At 32.0% G+C, this 19,081-nt stretch overlaps 1 protein-coding gene across 20 annotated transcripts in view; it reads right to left on the reverse strand.

Moving 5' to 3' along the window:
* The window catches only part of LOC129803415 (coiled-coil domain-containing protein CG32809), a 207,679-nt gene that overhangs the window by 138,096 nt on the left and 50,502 nt on the right, over window positions 1-19,081 (reverse strand). For 4 of the 20 annotated variants that reach the window (XM_055849956.1, XM_055849958.1, XM_055849959.1 and 1 more), the window contains exon 2: window positions 12,153-12,460. The exons of the other annotated variants lie outside the window; for them this stretch is intronic. In XM_055849956.1, coding sequence (XP_055705931.1) covers window positions 12,153-12,294 — 142 coding nt within the window. In that variant the 5' untranslated portion in view covers window positions 12,295-12,460. The remainder of the gene's footprint in view (window positions 1-12,152; window positions 12,461-19,081) is intronic. 20 annotated transcript variants of the gene reach the window in all.

Raw genomic sequence — 19,081 nt, forward strand, 5'->3', positions numbered from 1 at the left:
AATCCATCAAGATGCTGCACCAAGAGTATGTGCACAGATGGATAGAGATTTTGAACATACAAAGCAAGCAAAAAAAGAAATTTGATTGGAAGTTTAAGAATACAAATGGAAAGCTTTAGTAGATCTACTTTTCCCATCAACCATGATATGAGACAATTGAAACGCCAAAGTGAAGAATGAGAATCTCGTTTTCGGGCAATAGAGGAAGAAGAAGTGTTGGAGGATTGTGGGGGAGTACAAACAAAGTTTTCCATTGCTTTATTACTTACGACTCAATGCACAGTGAGGAAATTAAAATCGATTCTTTCTACCCAGGAAATTCTGATGAATGAGAGAATACAAATGTATATGAGAAATTTTAGGTGGTTGAAAGATAAACAATCTTAATGGAAATTGGTCGGCTTTTTTTTCTATTAGAAGAAAACTAAAACTTTTATTGAATTGTAATCTTGTCTCCCATGAAACTTTCTCCATTTTGAAATTGCAAAAGAAATCCTATTAATCTCAAAATAATTAATCTTCAAGAAGTGAAGAATCACACAAAATATCACACATTTTAATTTACAGAGGAAAAATATAATCGTTTTCAATTCAAAATTAATAATTTCATCATGACAAACATCACTAATCAACTGAACCAATAATTCATGGCAAACATCACTGTAAGTCCCGAGCCTAACAATACTAATAAAACACAGTAATTACCTTTATACCTTCTATTGTCTTTATTGATATTATTTTATCAATATTAGATGAGATTCTTAACAATTTCACCTACTATAAACTTTGCCAAAATGTGTTTCGCCACTTCCTGACTTTGGGCGCAAATTAAAGATCTCACAAAATTCTACAACTTTCTAAAACATTTGAACTTCGTGGGACCAACACCAGAGGCGCCACAGCCGAAAAACCAATTTCAATATCACATAACCTCAATTATCTCGACACGTGCTTAACCGATCTTGATGATTACTTCGACATAATTATAGAGGAAATTTATAACTATATTTCGTCCATACATCATTTTTTGATCAGACAATGTGATCTGTCCAATTTTGTCGTTTAAGTGTGAAAAAATTGATTTCCCCATAATAACGCTTTGAAACCACTCAGATGCCAATTTGACTGCCTCTACTCGACCAAGACACTTAAAATAGGGTTTTAAATGGAAAGTCTCACAAAAGACAACAATTCTTTGATATAGTTGAAGTTCGAAAAATGAACACTTGAGGCGCTTTGGGCGAAAAAACGAGTTGAGAAACAAACAACCTCGATTATCTTGGTTTCTGATTAATCCATGAGATCAAGTTCTATGGCAAAATTATAGAGAATATTCTAGTCTACATTTCACCCATATATCACTTTTCTGTCAGTCCATCCAAATCCTTAATATTTCGGTTTAAATACAAAATTTGTATAATTTCACGAATTTGATTCAAGATAACTGAATGGCGTCCCCCAACTTCAGCTCTAAATCGAATCTGCATGCATTCCGAGTTAGCTCACGTTAAGAATCTCACCTACAATAAGCTGATCTAGGCTTATTACTAGCTTTCCTGCTCGAATTTAAATGTTTCTCGGTCTCGAGTGTCAAGATGTATCTATGTATCTATTTTTCTTCTTTTTGTAGGGCAAATCAAAGTCACGAAGCCAGTTTAATTATAAATCCTCTAAAAATCACTGAATAGTGTTTTCGAAACCTTCTGATTCCTTTTTTTCTTTTCACCACCTTGTGAAAAATTTGGTTTAAAAATTCGAAATTGAGTTTGAATTCTTCGAACTTGGAAATAAGGGTTCATTCACTTTTATCCAAGACACTATTGAAGCATCAAACTCCAGCTGTGGTTGGGAAGAATTTGTAGATGTTTTTAGATATTAACGCTGTTGCTGTTCAATTACTTGTTCGGATAAAACTTCAGTGGTCAAATTCACGAGTGCGACTACACTGAGAAAAAAAGAGGGTGCGATTAACTTTTTTTCCTCGTAACTTTACCACTTTTTAGGTGTAAAAATATATCAACATTTTTTAATGTTAATTTTACACCTTTTTAAGTGTAAAATTAACATGAAAAATGGCAACTGTAAACCATAATACACCTAAAAATCATAATATTTACACCGATTTCAGATCAATAATGCAGGGTAAAATTAACATTTCCGGAAGGTTATTTTAACTTTTTCGGATTTCTCTCAGTGTAGACACAAAATTTTGTTTGGTACCTATTTGTATATTAAAATTTTAATTAAATCCATTTTTTCGAAAAGGTAAGAGTATCTCGGATTAATGGGAATGGTCCATGGCTAAATTTCTAACTAAAGCCAAATATTTACTGAACTTTATAAACTCTAACCAGTAACCGGTAACCGGTAACCGGTAACCAGTAATTTAGGATTTACACAAGACCTTTAAAGTTGCTCTTTGCAACTTTAAAGTAAGTATTCACATCACATAAAAAATGTTCCTCATTTCGCGAAGTCTTTTCATTTCTTTGCCAAAATAGTACTAAACTTGCGAAAAGTATTTCAACAAAAACTAAAATCCATTAAAGGTTTTATTAGTAATGTGAAAGTATAAAATTTTTAATTATAAATTTATTTCAAATCCAATTTATTTAAAACAAAAATCATCTCTTTCCAGAAATGGTCTTTCAATTACCGTCTCAACGTCGTCATCTGAGATTGCTCCTACATTTTGGAAAAGAAATATAATAAAATAACCATAAAAACAAATTTAAATTTGGCATGTTACCAACGATTCCAACTAGAATCACTGTCATTATTGATAAAACAATGCATAGATTTCGCATGTTTAGATTAAATTGCATTCACTTTAAGAAAAATATATTTTACGACTATCTCGTTCAACTCTCCAATAAAGAATAGAAGCAAAAATTTTATATTCATTCGTGTTAAATAATGTCAATGTCATTCAATTGACGTTCAAAAATTTGAGAATATTTGTACAAATGTTCCAAATCAAATAGTTATGCGTGTTGAATTTTATTGCTCCAATTTTATAAGAAAGCTTTAAAAATCCATCTATTTATAGTTTCCTTTGAACTATGTCAAAATGCTAAAAATCCGTAACCGACACGTCGGAAATATTTCAAGAAATTCCGTTTATTTTCTATTGGAATATTGGAAAGCCAAAGCCGAAAAATTTCTAGAAATTGCATTTTTTATCGAATTTGCAATTGTTTTTTTTTTTACTTTTCAATTCCCTGTTAGTCAGAATCAGTTCAAGCTAAACTTGATTATTCAGTGTTCTTTTTTATTAATATACATTTTCAGGCTTTGTGTAAATTTGTGATACAATTCACGTATTGGTTTTGAACTTGCAAACATAAAGTTAAGACGAAGTTTATACAGGGAAAGTTTATAGTTTATATTGTAAAATAACTCTATTTAACCAATTAAATAATGCCAAAGCAACTTACAAATTGCATAGACATCACGTGTTCGAACACTCCACGAAGTTTTCGCTACTTTGCAACTATTTTTTTTTGGCAAAAAATTATATAATATTTTCAAGACACAACCAGTAAAAAAAGAAACGACTCTGAAAACTGAATTATTGTCTGAAACACGAAATTGTTCAATTATATTTGATTAAATATTGAAACTGGATCACGAACTCTAATTCAATTTCATTGTACATTTTGAGTTTATAACAACATTGTTTCATTTATGTAGTTGATGAACAGACGTATAAATTATTGTTGTCAAAGTTTAATGGAAAACTTACAGTGATGCTATAAAGTTTGATAATGGTTTGAAAATATCTTAAAATGTGTAGCACAAGATAGCTAATACTCTTCATTTTTGGGGTGAGGCTTTTACTAAATAAACTCTTTGGTGAACACAAAAAGGGTATAAGGAAGACAATCTCCAAGTTCTAGAAACCTAAGGAACAGTTATTAAAGTAGAAAAGAACATACTTTGAACAACATGTATAATACTTTCTTAGTTCACATTTTAATCCAACCACTAACAATTTCCATCAAAACAACACAATTCATTGATGGTAAGAAAAGTAAAGTTTTCTATTCAACTAGCAAAATTTGTTGAAACATTGTGAAATTCTAATTTTGTAGAGTAAAGAAAATTACGTAGTTTATCATTATTTAGTTTTTGAACCACAAACTATCATATACATAATCGATTTTTCTAATTACGGGGAAGTGGGGCACCTTTGAATTGGGGCAGCTTTAAAAATTGGCTGTTTTTTCTCTCCTATTTTTAAAAGTTATTGAAGTCTATCATGATGTAATTTAGCTTTGCAATTGGTTTTTGGAGCTAAATTATATCGTAGTAAGGTCCAGTTTAATTTAAAAATAGAAGAAAACACTCATTTTAAAAGCTTCCCTAATTCAAAGGTGTCCCATTTCGCCCAAAGTATATTTATTTCACTTTATAGTGTTCATCAAAGTTATTTTTAATTACTTTTTTAATGTAACCAATATAATTGCAACATGTGGTTCGGAAATTCATGAGTCTCCCCCCCAAAATGTATGACAAATCAATAATTAATTTCCCATTTTGTTATAGTACATAATTTTAATTAAATTCTGTGTTTACATATAAATACTCTCATGAAATAGTAGATTTTTTTTCAAAATATTATAAATTCGTAAAAGTACCTTTCGTAACAGGACTATTACCAAAACCCGTCTTGATTAAATTAAATTTAGTTTATATTAAATAAAATAATTAACACCAATATTTATATCCGAGTGTTTGAAAAATTTTAAAATTTAAACAATATTGAATCATTAGCACCTAAAATACTCAAAAAAATTGTACATAAAATTGTTAAACTGATGGTTTTTCAGATGTTAATCACTAATGAGATAATTGACATTTAACAGGTATTTGACATCAATTAATACTTTCAACAATTTTAGTTGAGATTCTTTTTTGTGTAGTGGATTTTATATTAGAATTGAGAGATCAGGGGAAACCAACTTAAAGAATTTTACGAGCTTTAAAAGAAAATTTGGGAAACTTAACTCCGTATTACGGCAAGGTTATTGTCCTGGACCTTACGATAATCTTATCTACTCCCAAAAGCTCAAATCTCGGAACTCCTTGCTTCCGTTCGCTTGATCGAACCAAGAGAAACTCGTCAGGAAAGCTATGACTTAGGACTAGCTATTATATTGCCGTAGGTAAGTCAGATTCATTAAAGGTATACGGAAAAAGCCCAGATAAGCTTATGGTAGCTGCAGTGGTGTATCTAGACACTTATGCGGGGAGTGTGGTTGTATGCAAAGGCGCCTTTTGCAAACGCAAAAGTGGAAGCTCTCCTTTTGCAAGGAATGTAGTGCTTAATGTTGATCAACAGTAAAAAATTAAAATTTTTTTTGAAGAATGGTATTTTGATTAAAATTGTTTTGAAAACATGCACAGCTTATGCATTAAATGATTAAGATTGTGCTGAAAACATGCACAGCGGTTGGACTTTATAAAACAGATGGTAATCGTCAAAACCGGTACAGCCGCGCACAGCTCAAGAATAAAATGGTTAAAATTGAGCATAGCTCAGTGAATCTAAATTTTTAACAGTTTTCTTAATCTTAATCGTTTTATGTTTAACAGCTATGCGCGTTTTCAGCACAATATAAACTGTAGCTGAGTTTCTTTACAGGCAACCACGAAATGTGTGCAACTCGGGGTCATTTGAACTCGAAATATTTGCAAATTCAATTGTGAGTTGGATTTTGGGGTAATGAGTAATGAATCGCATCGAGCCAATGTTATTCGTTTCTGCCTCGAGAACAGTTTGCTCGACATTTTCACCCTCTCAAAATTTTCACCTTCCTCTCCCAGGAGACCACTTTTCTCAACAAATCTTCGCGTTTCAGATGATTTCTGAGAAATGTCGTCACGCTGTTTGTCTGTCTGTACGTTCGGCTTTTACCAGCTCTAGAGACCAAACGGTAAGAGATGGCGAGTGCTCAACGTTCATTACACACATTTCATAGTAACTATAACAGGGATCTTCGGGAGACCCCCTCTCCATAAGTCGGCCCAAGGATCGTTAATATACCCCACATTTTCCACCAACCCCTCTCCTTTCCCTCCAAAACCATGTCTTTTTTGGGATTGCTCGAAAACGGATCGTGCGGTTTTTTAAATTTTAGGATATGTTTTATAGATTGCCTAGGCGGACAATTCACCATGTGTGAAAATACCGTTGAATTATTCCTACATTTAGAAAAAACCTAGAAAGTTAAAACAACTCTATGGCAGAGTTGAGTTAACTCTACGAATATTAATGTAATTGTTACTCTTTTTCGTTTAAATTTTTGTAAATAGAAATAGAATAAAATTAAATAGAATAAAATTTCATCTCGACTGAAGTATATGCTTAAGTGTTTTCGTTTTAAGAATACACTTCAGTCAAGACGATTTTCGTGTGACGAAGTTTATATAGAACATCAACTAGAAATACGCCTAACAGTGTTTCATGAAGACATGTACACGTGCATCATACGTGACATTTCGGTCGGAACATAGGGAACTTGAGGTCAAGAGAATATTAATAAAGAAAATTATAAAATTAAAAAAAAAATTGCAATACATATTCATTTTGGGATTTGAATGAGTAATTTTAAGTTTAAAAAGGAATTTCTTTTTAACTCTTGAAACGAGTCACTTTCAGTCTTAAAGAGTTATTTATACTCTTTTGTCATGTAAATTTTAGGATGAAAAAGTCAAAACAACTCTTCAGAATATTACACCTAAATAGAAGTAAAATCAACTCTAAAATATAGTTAATCGAAAATCACAACGAAAAAGAGTTAATTCAACATCGATTCGAGTAAGTTTTACTCGATTATTTTTCTGAGTGTGGTATCGGGTTTTTAAGGTCAAAAGTTAAAGAAGGCTCTAGAGAGCGCATTTATCAGTCGAATGGGGTCATATTTGGGCCTGTTAGAAAGGTCTTGGAATTTCCGACAAAACAGAACTGATTCCAATCGGTTTGGAACCGGTAATGAACCGGTTCATAACCTAAGAAAAAAAAGAGGCTGCGATTAACTTTTTTTTCTCATAACTTTAACACTTTTTGGGTGTAAAAATATATCAACATTTTTTAATGTTAATCTACACCTTTTAAGGGTAAAATCAACATGAAAGAAGGGCAACTTTAACCCATAATACACCTAAAACGGGTAATATTTACACCGTTTTCGGATCAATACTGCAGGGTAAAATTAACATTTCCTGAATGTTATTTTGACTTTTCGGATTTCTCTCAGTGCTATAACAAATTTTTATACAAAATTCAATTAAATTACTCCTAAGGTGTATTTTTTAAAATATGAACCGGTAACGGGGAAATATGGAATGTGAACCGGTAATGAACCGATTATAAACCGATAAGTAATTTTTGTCCGAAAATTAATTCTAATACTCTTAGAATTATTTTGTGGAATTTATTGAGTGATTTATGAATCGATTTAAATCGGTTGAGAACCGGTAAACAGTAAATGATGCGAAAATACTTTTCAGGTATAGTATCTAAGTCCTGAATTCGAGCACTTCGCAAAGCCTGGGACGCTTTACCACCCTTGTTTTTTGATAAAATTTATTAAGAAAATAAAATGGTTAAATGGTAGAGCACTCGCTCTTATGCAATTATTGAGCGTTTGAATTCCAGATCACTAGAAAATATTTCTGGAATTTGAAGTGTTAGAATAGCATTTAACAAATTTTACGGCATACTCAGGGTATGGGACTGACACAGCCCCAGTTCCTGTATAAGAAAAATTAATAATGCATGTTTAGTCTAGATCTCGCTTGTAAGAAAGGGTGTATATCCTATACCAAAATATTCATGAATGTGTTGCAACATATTTTGCATTTAATTTTAGTATAACAAATTTTATGCACACAAAAATATTTGTTTTTGAATAAATAGATTTTTTTGGCAAACAACTTTTTGGGTGTACAAAATTTATTATTCATTTTTCTATTTTTCCAATAAAATTCTACAGTTACATCAATAAATTTTTTATTGTCATATTGTATATTGCAGCATTGAAGCATAAATAAAGACTGTAGCAATTTGGTAAAAATGGTCAGTAAACATCAAATTTCAAATGTTAAATAATACATTCACCACGCATGGAATTTAAGAAGTTCTGAACCATCAGGACAACTCAGATATGGTTTGAAGTAATTTGTGATTAATTTTAGATCCTTTACTGGACACAATTTTTTTTTTAATAAAATGATTCATAGGGGAAAGCTTTTAGGCTTCGAGTTTCGTACACACTGTAGGTTCGAACACTTCATATTTGTTCCATTTCTGTGGATTCTTTAGAATCATCAAAGGAAGGGTAGGTCTAATAAATTACCAATTTATAATGGATAAATACACTCAGTAATAAATATATACTAAAGTGCACAATCTCAAATTGAGCCTGAAAATCTTTGATTTTCTCACTGTAAAGTAAATCAATGAGATTATAATTTTCTGAAACAAGCAACTCTATTATTAAAGGACGTACCAATTTTCAAACTCCTAATTTGGAAAATACTTGTGTTTGATCTAGTTATTATTGTCATACGATTGTGATTGTTTACTACCAATATCTGTCCCTTGCAGCACCCTTTGACACCACGATTAAAGGGAAGCACAATATCCGTTTTATATAATTAATACCACTCCAACAATTGTTCTCAGACATATAATTGATTTATTGTTTCCATTATTATCTCGTTGTGAACTTATGGGGGTGGATTTGAGTGTAAATGTACGATATCATGATTTAATTAAGACACAAGAAATTCAACGCGAAATTTAATATCATCCACGTGGTGGAGATACAAGGGATATCCCTTTAGATTTACGACCTTTTCCATCATATCCCATTTTATTCTTTTTGATTCAAAATATAAAACACCACAAACATTCTTATATTAACTCCCTGGATAATGCAACTCCAAATTATATTGAGCAATTTATATACGTGTATGAGGAATTTTTATACCTTTTTAATGCCACGATTACTCATCATCCCGTTGATCAATAAATATTTGCATGCAAAATACCATTTCATGTTAGCAAATATACATACTCTTCATGGATATGATGCATATGTTCAATGAATTAGATCAAATGAAGTGAAATAGGTCAGGAAAATATGTTCCCGTTCTTTCGTATCCACTACTGACCACATCAACATTTGCCCACCAGTCACCACATTTAATTTTTTCACGTCTGTAGATTGGATTTTTTTCTCTCTGTACAATCAAATCACGATCACCAGAGCAAATGAAAAACAGCATCAAGCAAAAATAGCCCCAAAAGCAATGAATAATTAACCACTCCGTATCAAAGAATATTCCAAACAAGGCGGTTTGATTCAGGTAAGACGCATTTCAGGAAAAATAGGATGTTTGTAAATTATTATGTTTGCAAACAGAAACAGAATAAATTCTTTGCCGTTACACCTAAAACCAAGGCGTATGAAATATGTTTTCTTGTCTTTTAAATGGAATTTCTTAGTAAAAGAATTTAAACTCTTGAAGTCATCAAAAACTAAAATTCTTTAAACTTTACGTCTTGTTTAAATTAAAAAAAAAAACTGGAACAGGGGTTAGGGTGCTAAAGACAATATAATCTTATACGGGGGCCCACTTTTTCGGGATCGATTAAAGGAAATAATCCTTACCGTCAAAAATTTCCCTAGAAAAGCTATTCAAGCCATTGTAAGGAGATGTCTATTTCCTAGGACAAGGTGGCAGAATCAAAATCAGGACCTTGCCTAGAAGCGCCTTGCGATTGACCGTGAATTCCTTCCACGGAGGATTGGCAGGCGTGGGCTGCTAACCTAGATGTCCTAAGCTCACGACCCCAATAGGGATAAGTGGTTGAAAAGTTTGAAAATAATGACGAATCATCATTTTCAACCTACGTTTTATTAGTTTATACTTTACTGAATTAAAGGCAGTCAGGTTCCTCAAATTTGTGCATTTGAAGAGTATTAATATACCTACACAGAAAAAAATATTTTGTAAAATTGTTCGTAAATGTTTGTGAAGCCCTATGGAGGACTTACGAAATGCTCGTGAATCATATAACCCACAAACAAGTTCGTAAAATTTTGTACTTTTTAACAAACATTGTTCGTAAAATGATCATTTGATGAACATTTTTTGTACATTTACAAACATTTGTTCGTAAACACACAAAAAAATTTCGTAAAATTTTGTCATTTGTTCGTATGCGCTCGTAAATTTTTGTTTGTCTTGCAAACATTTACGAACAAATACAAAGAAAGTCTCACAAAGAAATCCATATAAAAGACAGCAAGAAAAATCTTTAAAAGCTATAATTAAAGAAAATATCAATAATTCAAAGTGCAGAGCCCCAAGTCCTATGCCATGTGAAATCCGAGAATTGACAAAACAAGAAAATTCTAGATTTGACTACTGAGGAAGGCTTGGAGTCCGAGCCGAAAGTTTTGGGAAGAATCATCTTTTACTAAGCTACCCCATCCCTCGACGCTCATTGGTTCTCGATTATTTTTTTAAAGTTTTATTATTTGGAAATTTGATAACCAGCAGCATTTCATTTTGAAGTATCTTTCTTTCCTTATTTTTTACTTGATGACGGTCAAGCTTTTATTTATTAAGACAGATTTAATGATTGTTTTACAACAAAGAAAGTCTCAATTGATGAAGAAAATAGTGTGTTGCACGAAATAAACTTTTTTTTTATAAAATTAAATTGCTGATTTATAGCCACACAATCGCCAAATTGAAAAAATAGTAACCTTTTTTCTATAGTAGGGGAAAGGCTCATAATTTTGTCCAGTTTCTTATTTTGGACACTTTGAGGATAAAAATGGACACTAAAAATAAATTGATTAAAATGATGGATTTTTATTCCAATATTTGATGAATAGTGAATTTTATCTAAATATTTGTTCTTTTTGGAAAATTTTAACACTAAATACGTTAAATTTTGAATATGATTTGAGTTGAAATTGCTTTGTTGAAAATTCAGTGTGAGCAATTGCTTACGAGAAATATGACAGAACTTTGTGCTTACTTCAGTCTTATTTAGCTGTGGTGAAGTACTAACAATATTTCTTCGCTTTTTTTGAGTGATATTATTAAATATTCATTGAAAATTGTGTTGATTCACGTTAGTGGTTATATGTACATTTGACCTGAAGTGAGATTTGCCTTGTGAATTAGATTTTTCGTGTGAAAAATGGGAAATTTTCTAAGACATTTACCAGTGAGGTGATACTCCTTATTTTGGACAGGTGTTTTTCTCACGAAATTTCGTGAAGTTTTAGCGTTTGTGATGACTAGGTTGGACAAATGCCTGGAGAAACAAAGGAACATCATCTCTACGAAAGAAATGTAGCGAGAAATGCCTTGAAAGGCTCCCGGAAAGGCCAGGGAATGAGCGAATCCGCACGTACTTGGAGTACCGAAGTCAACTCACTTTAATAAATGATATGGAAAGTTTCCGGGCTTCTTGTGATATTCTACGTTTCCCTTACATGAACAGGAAGAGGAACAATGGGCATCCTGTTGAGGCGGATTAGCTGTCCAAATTTACAGCCAAGTTGTCCAAAATAAGAGTCAAATTCATCTCTACATATCAATTCATTTTTAAACGTATTAAAACTAATTTTAGTAAAAGTAAGACGATAAATAGCTTGCCAAGTTTCTAAACAACCCTTCTAAAAAGATAGTAACAAAAAAAGTCAATTAGTATTAAAAATATCGCACTTCAAACTTGGAACATCGATGTTTACAAGCAGACTGGACCAAATTATGAGCCCTTACCCTAATGCTCCTAAATTTGGACAAAGTTATATCTGATATTGGTCAAAAAAGATATCAAAATCAGTGAACTTGTCAACGGAGTTTAAACAACAGAGAAGAGAAGAAATAATTTGATTTCGTGTAATTTCACAGCATCTTGTATAATCAGTCATCGTATTTCCACCTTCTCGAAAAATGTAGTCAAAATATTTTACTAAAACAAGAAGGGTGTCAAACCAAATCCTGACTAGGTGATACGGCGAAAAGGACGAATAAGCAGAAAAGTAGGGAAAAGGTAGCATAAAAACTTTAATGCATTTCGTGACCTGAAATCAATTGAATAGGTTCAAAATTACCTCCTCCCCCAGCAGTTCCGCTTCCACTTCCTCCTCCTCCTCCAGAACTTCCATCTCGACTTTTATTGCGCTTCTTCTTTGAGCTACTCGACGAAGACGAGGATGACTGGTTCTTATCTTTGCTCTTCCACCGGATTAACATCACAAGGAAATTGATAATATTTAACTAATAGTCCTAAACACTACTTAGAAATACTTTGATATTAAATACACTTTCTTATGTACACTAGTATTTGATCTGTTACTGTTTCTTCATTTTGACAATGTTATTTCATTATAGCTTCTTATTTACTTCTCTTTTACGAGTCCTACAAGAGACCGCAATAAAGTATCACAAGAAAAAATGTTATGAGATAAAGGAGTAATGTAAATGTTGATAAAATCTATCTATACAATATACAATATCGATTAAATCAAAGAAAAATATATATTGAGATAAACTCTTGTGTAGGTGTTCTTCTTTAGCGTCACATTTTTATTATTATTATTTTTCACCATGCCAAAAAAAAAAAGAGATGCCAAGCAGGGGATGGAAGTAAATCAGAGTTTTCAGAGGGAGCTTTTGGTGGAATTATGTATCAAAAGGAGAAAGTAGCAGAAATACGCTGTTTTCTTCCCTTCCCTACTAGCGATGATCCCATTTCTTTTGGCACATTCACCGTCAAAAATAACATTTCCCGTGAATGATTGAAAAAGCGTAAAGGCAACCAAAAAAAATTCAACAAAGCCCAAGTGAATCATGAAATAAAATTACGATCAAATTGCTTCTTGTATAATACTTTTTATTATCACTGACTTTTGAAAAGATCTTTTCTTTTTAAATACATTATGCAAAAGAATTGTTCATTAACAAATCCACAAAAGAATAGTAATTTTGTGCAATTCACAAACTCAGAGGAACTAAAGTTTGAAAGGAACTAAAGGATGACGACAAGGGCATATATTAATGTAATCGATTAACGTAAACTTGCAAAATTAATGCACTACTGTTATCCTGTCGAAGTAAAATTTGTTACTTTTTTTAGAAAAAACTAATTTCACGTTTAAGACTAAACCTACTAAATCTGGTTAAATTGACCGGTTTAAAAGCCTTTTAAAATTAACACATAAAACGGTACAATGTCGCTATCAAACTTTATGAAGAAAATCTGTTAAGTATCCTACCCATCACGATCTGTCATTTGACCGAGTCAGCTAGGAACCATTACCAAAAACGGTCTGTAGGTTTAGTATTAAAACAAAGTTATCGGTTTATAACACTTAAAACCGGATCAGAAGTCCAGATATATAAAATCTCTCAAGAAGTTATTTTTTATGAAAAATTCGAAAAATCAATTAAAGATATTGTCTAATCTTCGACTTAGCTAGCTTCAAGATAACGATTTGGAGTAAATTGATATGCCCTAAAATTTAGAATATCGTAGAATCATTTTGAACTTAACTAAATTTTCAACAATTATATTTTAATATAATTCTTTGGTGAATCAGTCTTTGAAAGAGAATACAGAAAACTGTATTTGCGTGTAAACGTCCATCGCCGTCTTAACATTTCTAACCAAACTCCTGTGTAAAATGGTTTAAAAGTTCCATGCCTTGTTTTGTTATATACGTACCAAGAGTAATTAATACATAAAATAATAATTCCCTGATCCTGGCTTCGTTCAGTAATAACCTGTCGAAGAGACAAGGCCACTCCAAATCCAAGCCAAACCTAATCGAAAATCTACCGAAAGGCTAAAGTGCAAGTTCACATACTCGCTTTAGCGCTGATTGTTCTGTCATTTCGAATTTTGGTATCCTTGACAATTCAATCGTCAGTAATGTCAACAAGAATGTCTAAACGTTTGCTGCAAAAAGTGAATTTTTAGGTAGTTTTGTGGAATTTCAGGATGGCAGAATATTTCAACCGCATTTTTGTTAAAATAAATGCCCTTTTCATGAACTTGCTCACTTTTGTGTAACTCATCGGTTTAAACGTTCGAACTTCCAACAGGTTTTTAGGCAGGTATTCTCTGATATACCTTTGAATTGGGAAAGAAAAAACCTAAACCGGAGAGAGCTCCCAAATCGTGAAGGTTATTACTGAACGAGAGGATTCTTAACTCTCAGTGTATGATAGTTTTGCTAGATTCTTTACCGCTAAATATTACACTGAGAAAAAAGAGGCTGCGATTAACTTTTTTTCCTCATAACTTTAACACTTTTTTAGGTGTAAAAATATATCAACATTTTTTAATGTTAATTTTACACCTTTTAAGGGTTAAATCAACATGAAAGAAGAGCAACTTTAACCCATAATACACCTAAAAAGGGTAATATTTACACCGTTTTCGGATCAATAGTGCAGGGTAAAATTAACATTTCCGGAATGTTATTTTGACTTTTTCGGATTTCTCTCAGTGTACTGACTAAATATTCTCGAATATCAGCTTGTTCGTATTTGGGACTTTTCATCATCAAGAAGCCAGTATCTTTTACTGTTAGGCCTTTAGGTGGGTAAAAAACATACTGAAAATTAAAAGCAAAATTCGAGAAACAGTTATCAATTTCCGGTACCTTTTTGGTTCATTACCGATTGGAGTATAAGTAAATCAGATTGTAAAAGGCAAGACCGTTGAATTAAATCCAGTCTTGGCCAAATCAGATGAGAAATAAATCCTGAAGAATAAGATTACTTTAACTTTCAAAAAATCAAAATGGCGAACTTTCCGGTCTTATATCGATATGTTGGCTCGGAATACCTGAAAACATATCCGAAAGCAAACGAAATCACTGGAACCATATTTGCAATAAATCAAGATAAACACAGTTCTAGAGAGTACCAGAAGTAGCAAGGGCCGCCGAACAAATTAAAAACCGACACTGTTTGGGGATAATATGACTAATGGAGGAGAGTGTGTCATCGAGGACCAAAAGTCGATATTTCATACTGTTTGGAGGATATAAAGTACCGAGTACCATAAAGTAATTATGTGTGATGTATTGAGTGAACATGAATATCTTTTTCTGAACATTGACCTCAACATAAGCGTTATTATTAGGAATGTGACACTTTATTCAAGTTCTTCTGGGTCTTATTTTTGTCTTTCTATACTATAATCTCATCCTTATTTTCTATCTCTCTCTCTTTCTTAATCTCAATATCGATACTTTTCACCCATTCCATTTTTTTTATATTCCTCTTTTTGACATTGTAAGTTTCATAAAATATGGATATGCACGAGCAAGTGCGACAAAGAGCGAAAGCTCCCCTAATTTTGGTACTCTTGCCGAGACCAAGATACCACAGACTCATGCAAACCACGTTCCACCTCGCTTTTCCGTTTTCACAAAACAAGAATATGTTGGTTTGAAGGAAACGTGGGTGGTTGGATAAGTGCAATCAAATAGGGATTATATTGAAGTGAAAGATGGAAGAAAATGTTGATGGTGAATAGCAGAAAGCGTCTGCAAATCCTTCAGAGGTATTAAGAGAGTATAGACCAATGGAGTGGTTATTTTTTCTTTCGTCTTATTTGTAATTAAACAGAAGCCATATATGAGTATCGCAGAGACACATCTATGTTTCAATATCGAAAATTTTTCAAAGTTACTTGACAAAATTTTAGTTTTTAAGTTTCAAGCCATATTTTTTTAAAGTTATAGAGCTTTTTATCGCAATTCTCAATTATTTTGCTGATTTGAGCGTGAAAATGAGATATTTTGCCATTATGTAGAAAAAACTTCAATGACCTCTAATTATCCCCTTTTAGGGATTTTCAAGGTCAATGATAAATTGCTTAGTAAAAAAAATTAGGTAAAAAATACGCTTATTTTAGGATTTTTTAAATATTTCGAATTTGAAAAAAATCAGTAATTTATCGGTAACGAATTTTAAAAGAAGAAAAATACATAAGTTGACTAAATGTTTGTGAGTTCAAATACCCTGCGAATTTTTCTTCGCCGTTGTTCTTTAGAATGCAATAAAATTAATGAAATTCTTAAAGTTGGATTTAAAAGTTTTCAAATAATTTTGCAAGATAAATAACCAATTTAAACATTAAAGAATATTGATGATAAGATATATATTATAAAATAAATAAAATGCAATGTTAATCTCTAGAGATCAAGTTTCACAGTCCATTCAGATACGAAATTCCTTCACAATTGGGAACATGGCTAAACAAAAGGTGAGCATAATCCTATTTGCAAACTGGCTAAAAGGTGTGTCTTGGTATTAATCGATTTGCATCTATTCAACTTCAACACAGAATTTTCACAATCGAAATTCAAAGTTAAAAATAACACAAAAGAAAATGACTATATTTTTCTGCATGAATATCTACTAAAATTGACGAAAAATTTCTAAAAAAAAAAAGTTTGAAACCGAACAAACGTCAAATGAAACTTGTACGTCAATGGTAAAAACGCTAACTGAACCAACTTATTCTATCCTAACATATATTCGGTTTCAAATGGTTCTTGCACACCCCTGCCTTAAAGAAACTGATTGACTTTTTGAACTAATTTATAGTTACAGATTTTATTCTGTAATATCGAATGAGGAATATCAATTTTTTATTTGTTTCCTCTTTGTTTTATTCTTGAGATTGGCCAATAACGCTGTTAAGACGCCAGTGGACGTTGATATTGCTGTTTATCTTTCTAATCTGTTTATCTTTGTATTATTTTCATCTAAAACTGGTTAATAACGTGGACGTATTAACTTTTGTTTTATAATCATGTTTTCGAAACTGCCTACACTGAGAGAAATCCGAAAAAGTTAATATAACATTACGGAAATATTAATTTTACCCTGCAGTATTGATCCGAAATCGGTGTAAATATTACCCTTTTTAAGTGTATTAGGGGTTAAAGTTACCCTTTTTCATGTTAATTTTACCCTTAAAAAGGTGTAAAATTAACATTAAAATTGTTGATATATTTTTACACCTAAAAAGTGTTAAAGTTCTGAGGAAAAAAGTTAATCGCACCCTTTTTTCAGTGTATAAGAGTGAGCGAGATGACTAGATTTAGATTTCAATCACTCTGATAGAAAATTTCGTGTAAACACGTGTTTGACGTTTAATGGAGAGCAAAAGAGATATAGATTTAGTCATCTCGCTCACTTTCATAAGCAGTTTCGAAAACATTCAAAAACAAAAATTTTATTGTATTCTGTAGGGGAATTCTGTAACAGTGTGACAATGTCATATGACAAATCAGATTCATATCAGATCAGAAATCAGATTCATATCAGATCAGAAATCAGATTCATATCACTAAGAGCTTCATAGAGCTCCTTGCAATGGTTATTCGACGCTTTACTTGCCTTTAATTGCCAAATTTATCATGAAAATTTGTCGTATGACATTGTCATATCGCTACAGAATTCCCCTACTGGTCATAAGTGTCAAAAGGGCATTTTTCGTTTCTGTTTCCAAATTTATCATGAAAATTTGTCGTATGACATTGTCATATCGCTACGGAATTCCCCTACTGGTCATAAGTGTCAAAAGGGCATTTTTCGTTTATGTTTCCAAATTTATCATGAAAATTTGTCGTATGACATTGTCATATCGCTACGGAATTCCCCTACTGGTCATAAGTGTCAAAAGGGCATTTTTCGTTTCAATAAATGAAGTAATCGATAAAAATGGAAATATGTATACTGAAAATTTTTAAAAATGACACTTTATAAATCGACCACTCAGAATCGAGTTGAACAACTCGATTTTTTAGAAAATCGTTTTATTTGCTTTTCGGATACTCCTTTATACCCGCTACCTTCCCTCTGAAAGATAATTATTTTAAAAGTCATAGAGATTTTAAATCTAAAAAATCCTATACTTTGCATGTAAAATATCAGCTTCAAATCGCTCTCCTGTAAAATTTACCTACTGCGAGTTGTTCGTTTCTTATTCTGAGCGGTCGAAATATTTTTACATTTCACGATATTAACCAATTTTTTTTTCAAATCCTATCGTGTTTGTTGACGCCACTGCTTCTTGTCGAAGGAAGCGACACCTACGGGAATAACCGACTTTTGACTAACTTCACGTTCTTATGCTGTCAAACTATTTTATAGCACAATATCGTCATTTCTTCGTTCTCGATATTTATCATAAAATATCTTGTAAATCGTTCATCAGAATGCATCATAACTGAGTTAATTTTGTAAATTTATTGTTAATGAATGAAGTGTGAAATATAGAAAGATGAAAAGCATAAAAAATTGTTCTCTTCTCGGTGAATCCTTGAATCTTGTATATTTCATAGGTAAATCATCGTAGATTACCTTCACAAGATTAGCTAGATTGGAACTATTATTCTTATTGCTCACTTTTTCAGGTAAACCCTAAGAATTTATATGAATATATTTAGAAGATTCTGGTAGAGCGCTCGTTCAATGATAGAATTGTCCCGGATGAGAATTTCATTAGGCTCGCTAGAGTTCTTTTCTAAAATCCAGTGCGCGTTTACTTTACTTAATTCCATTAAAAATAAATAATAATGCATTTCTAGAAATTTCTCTTGCTAGAAGACCTAATTTCTCTATGGAATTTTGTTGCAGCATTTTCTATTATTATTTAATTTTCACAATTTACTCGAAATGCACACGACAGCATAGAAGTATTTCTTTGGGAATTGGTACACCACCGAGTCTTCGTCATCCTTATGACGTAGAGAAAATTTCATATTTGAAAATTCCAGTACCACGCCTGTTTTAAGCATCCCCTCGCTCGCCCATTATGAATAATGCAAGAATTGGTTGAGTTTCTATGTTAAACAATAAACGGAAAAATCTGAAAATTCTTCTATCCGATACTCTCTATGAGTTCAAGTCAATTCTACATAGAACACTGTCAAAATTGCATTCCCTTGGTAGAGCACATATGTCCCGTACACCACCCTAACATACCAGCCCCTTTAAAAATATTCACAGTCTC

The sequence above is a fragment of the Phlebotomus papatasi genome, chromosome 2 (genome assembly GCF_024763615.1).
Source record: "Phlebotomus papatasi isolate M1 chromosome 2, Ppap_2.1, whole genome shotgun sequence".
Lineage (NCBI taxonomy): Eukaryota > Metazoa > Arthropoda > Insecta > Diptera > Psychodidae > Phlebotomus > Phlebotomus papatasi.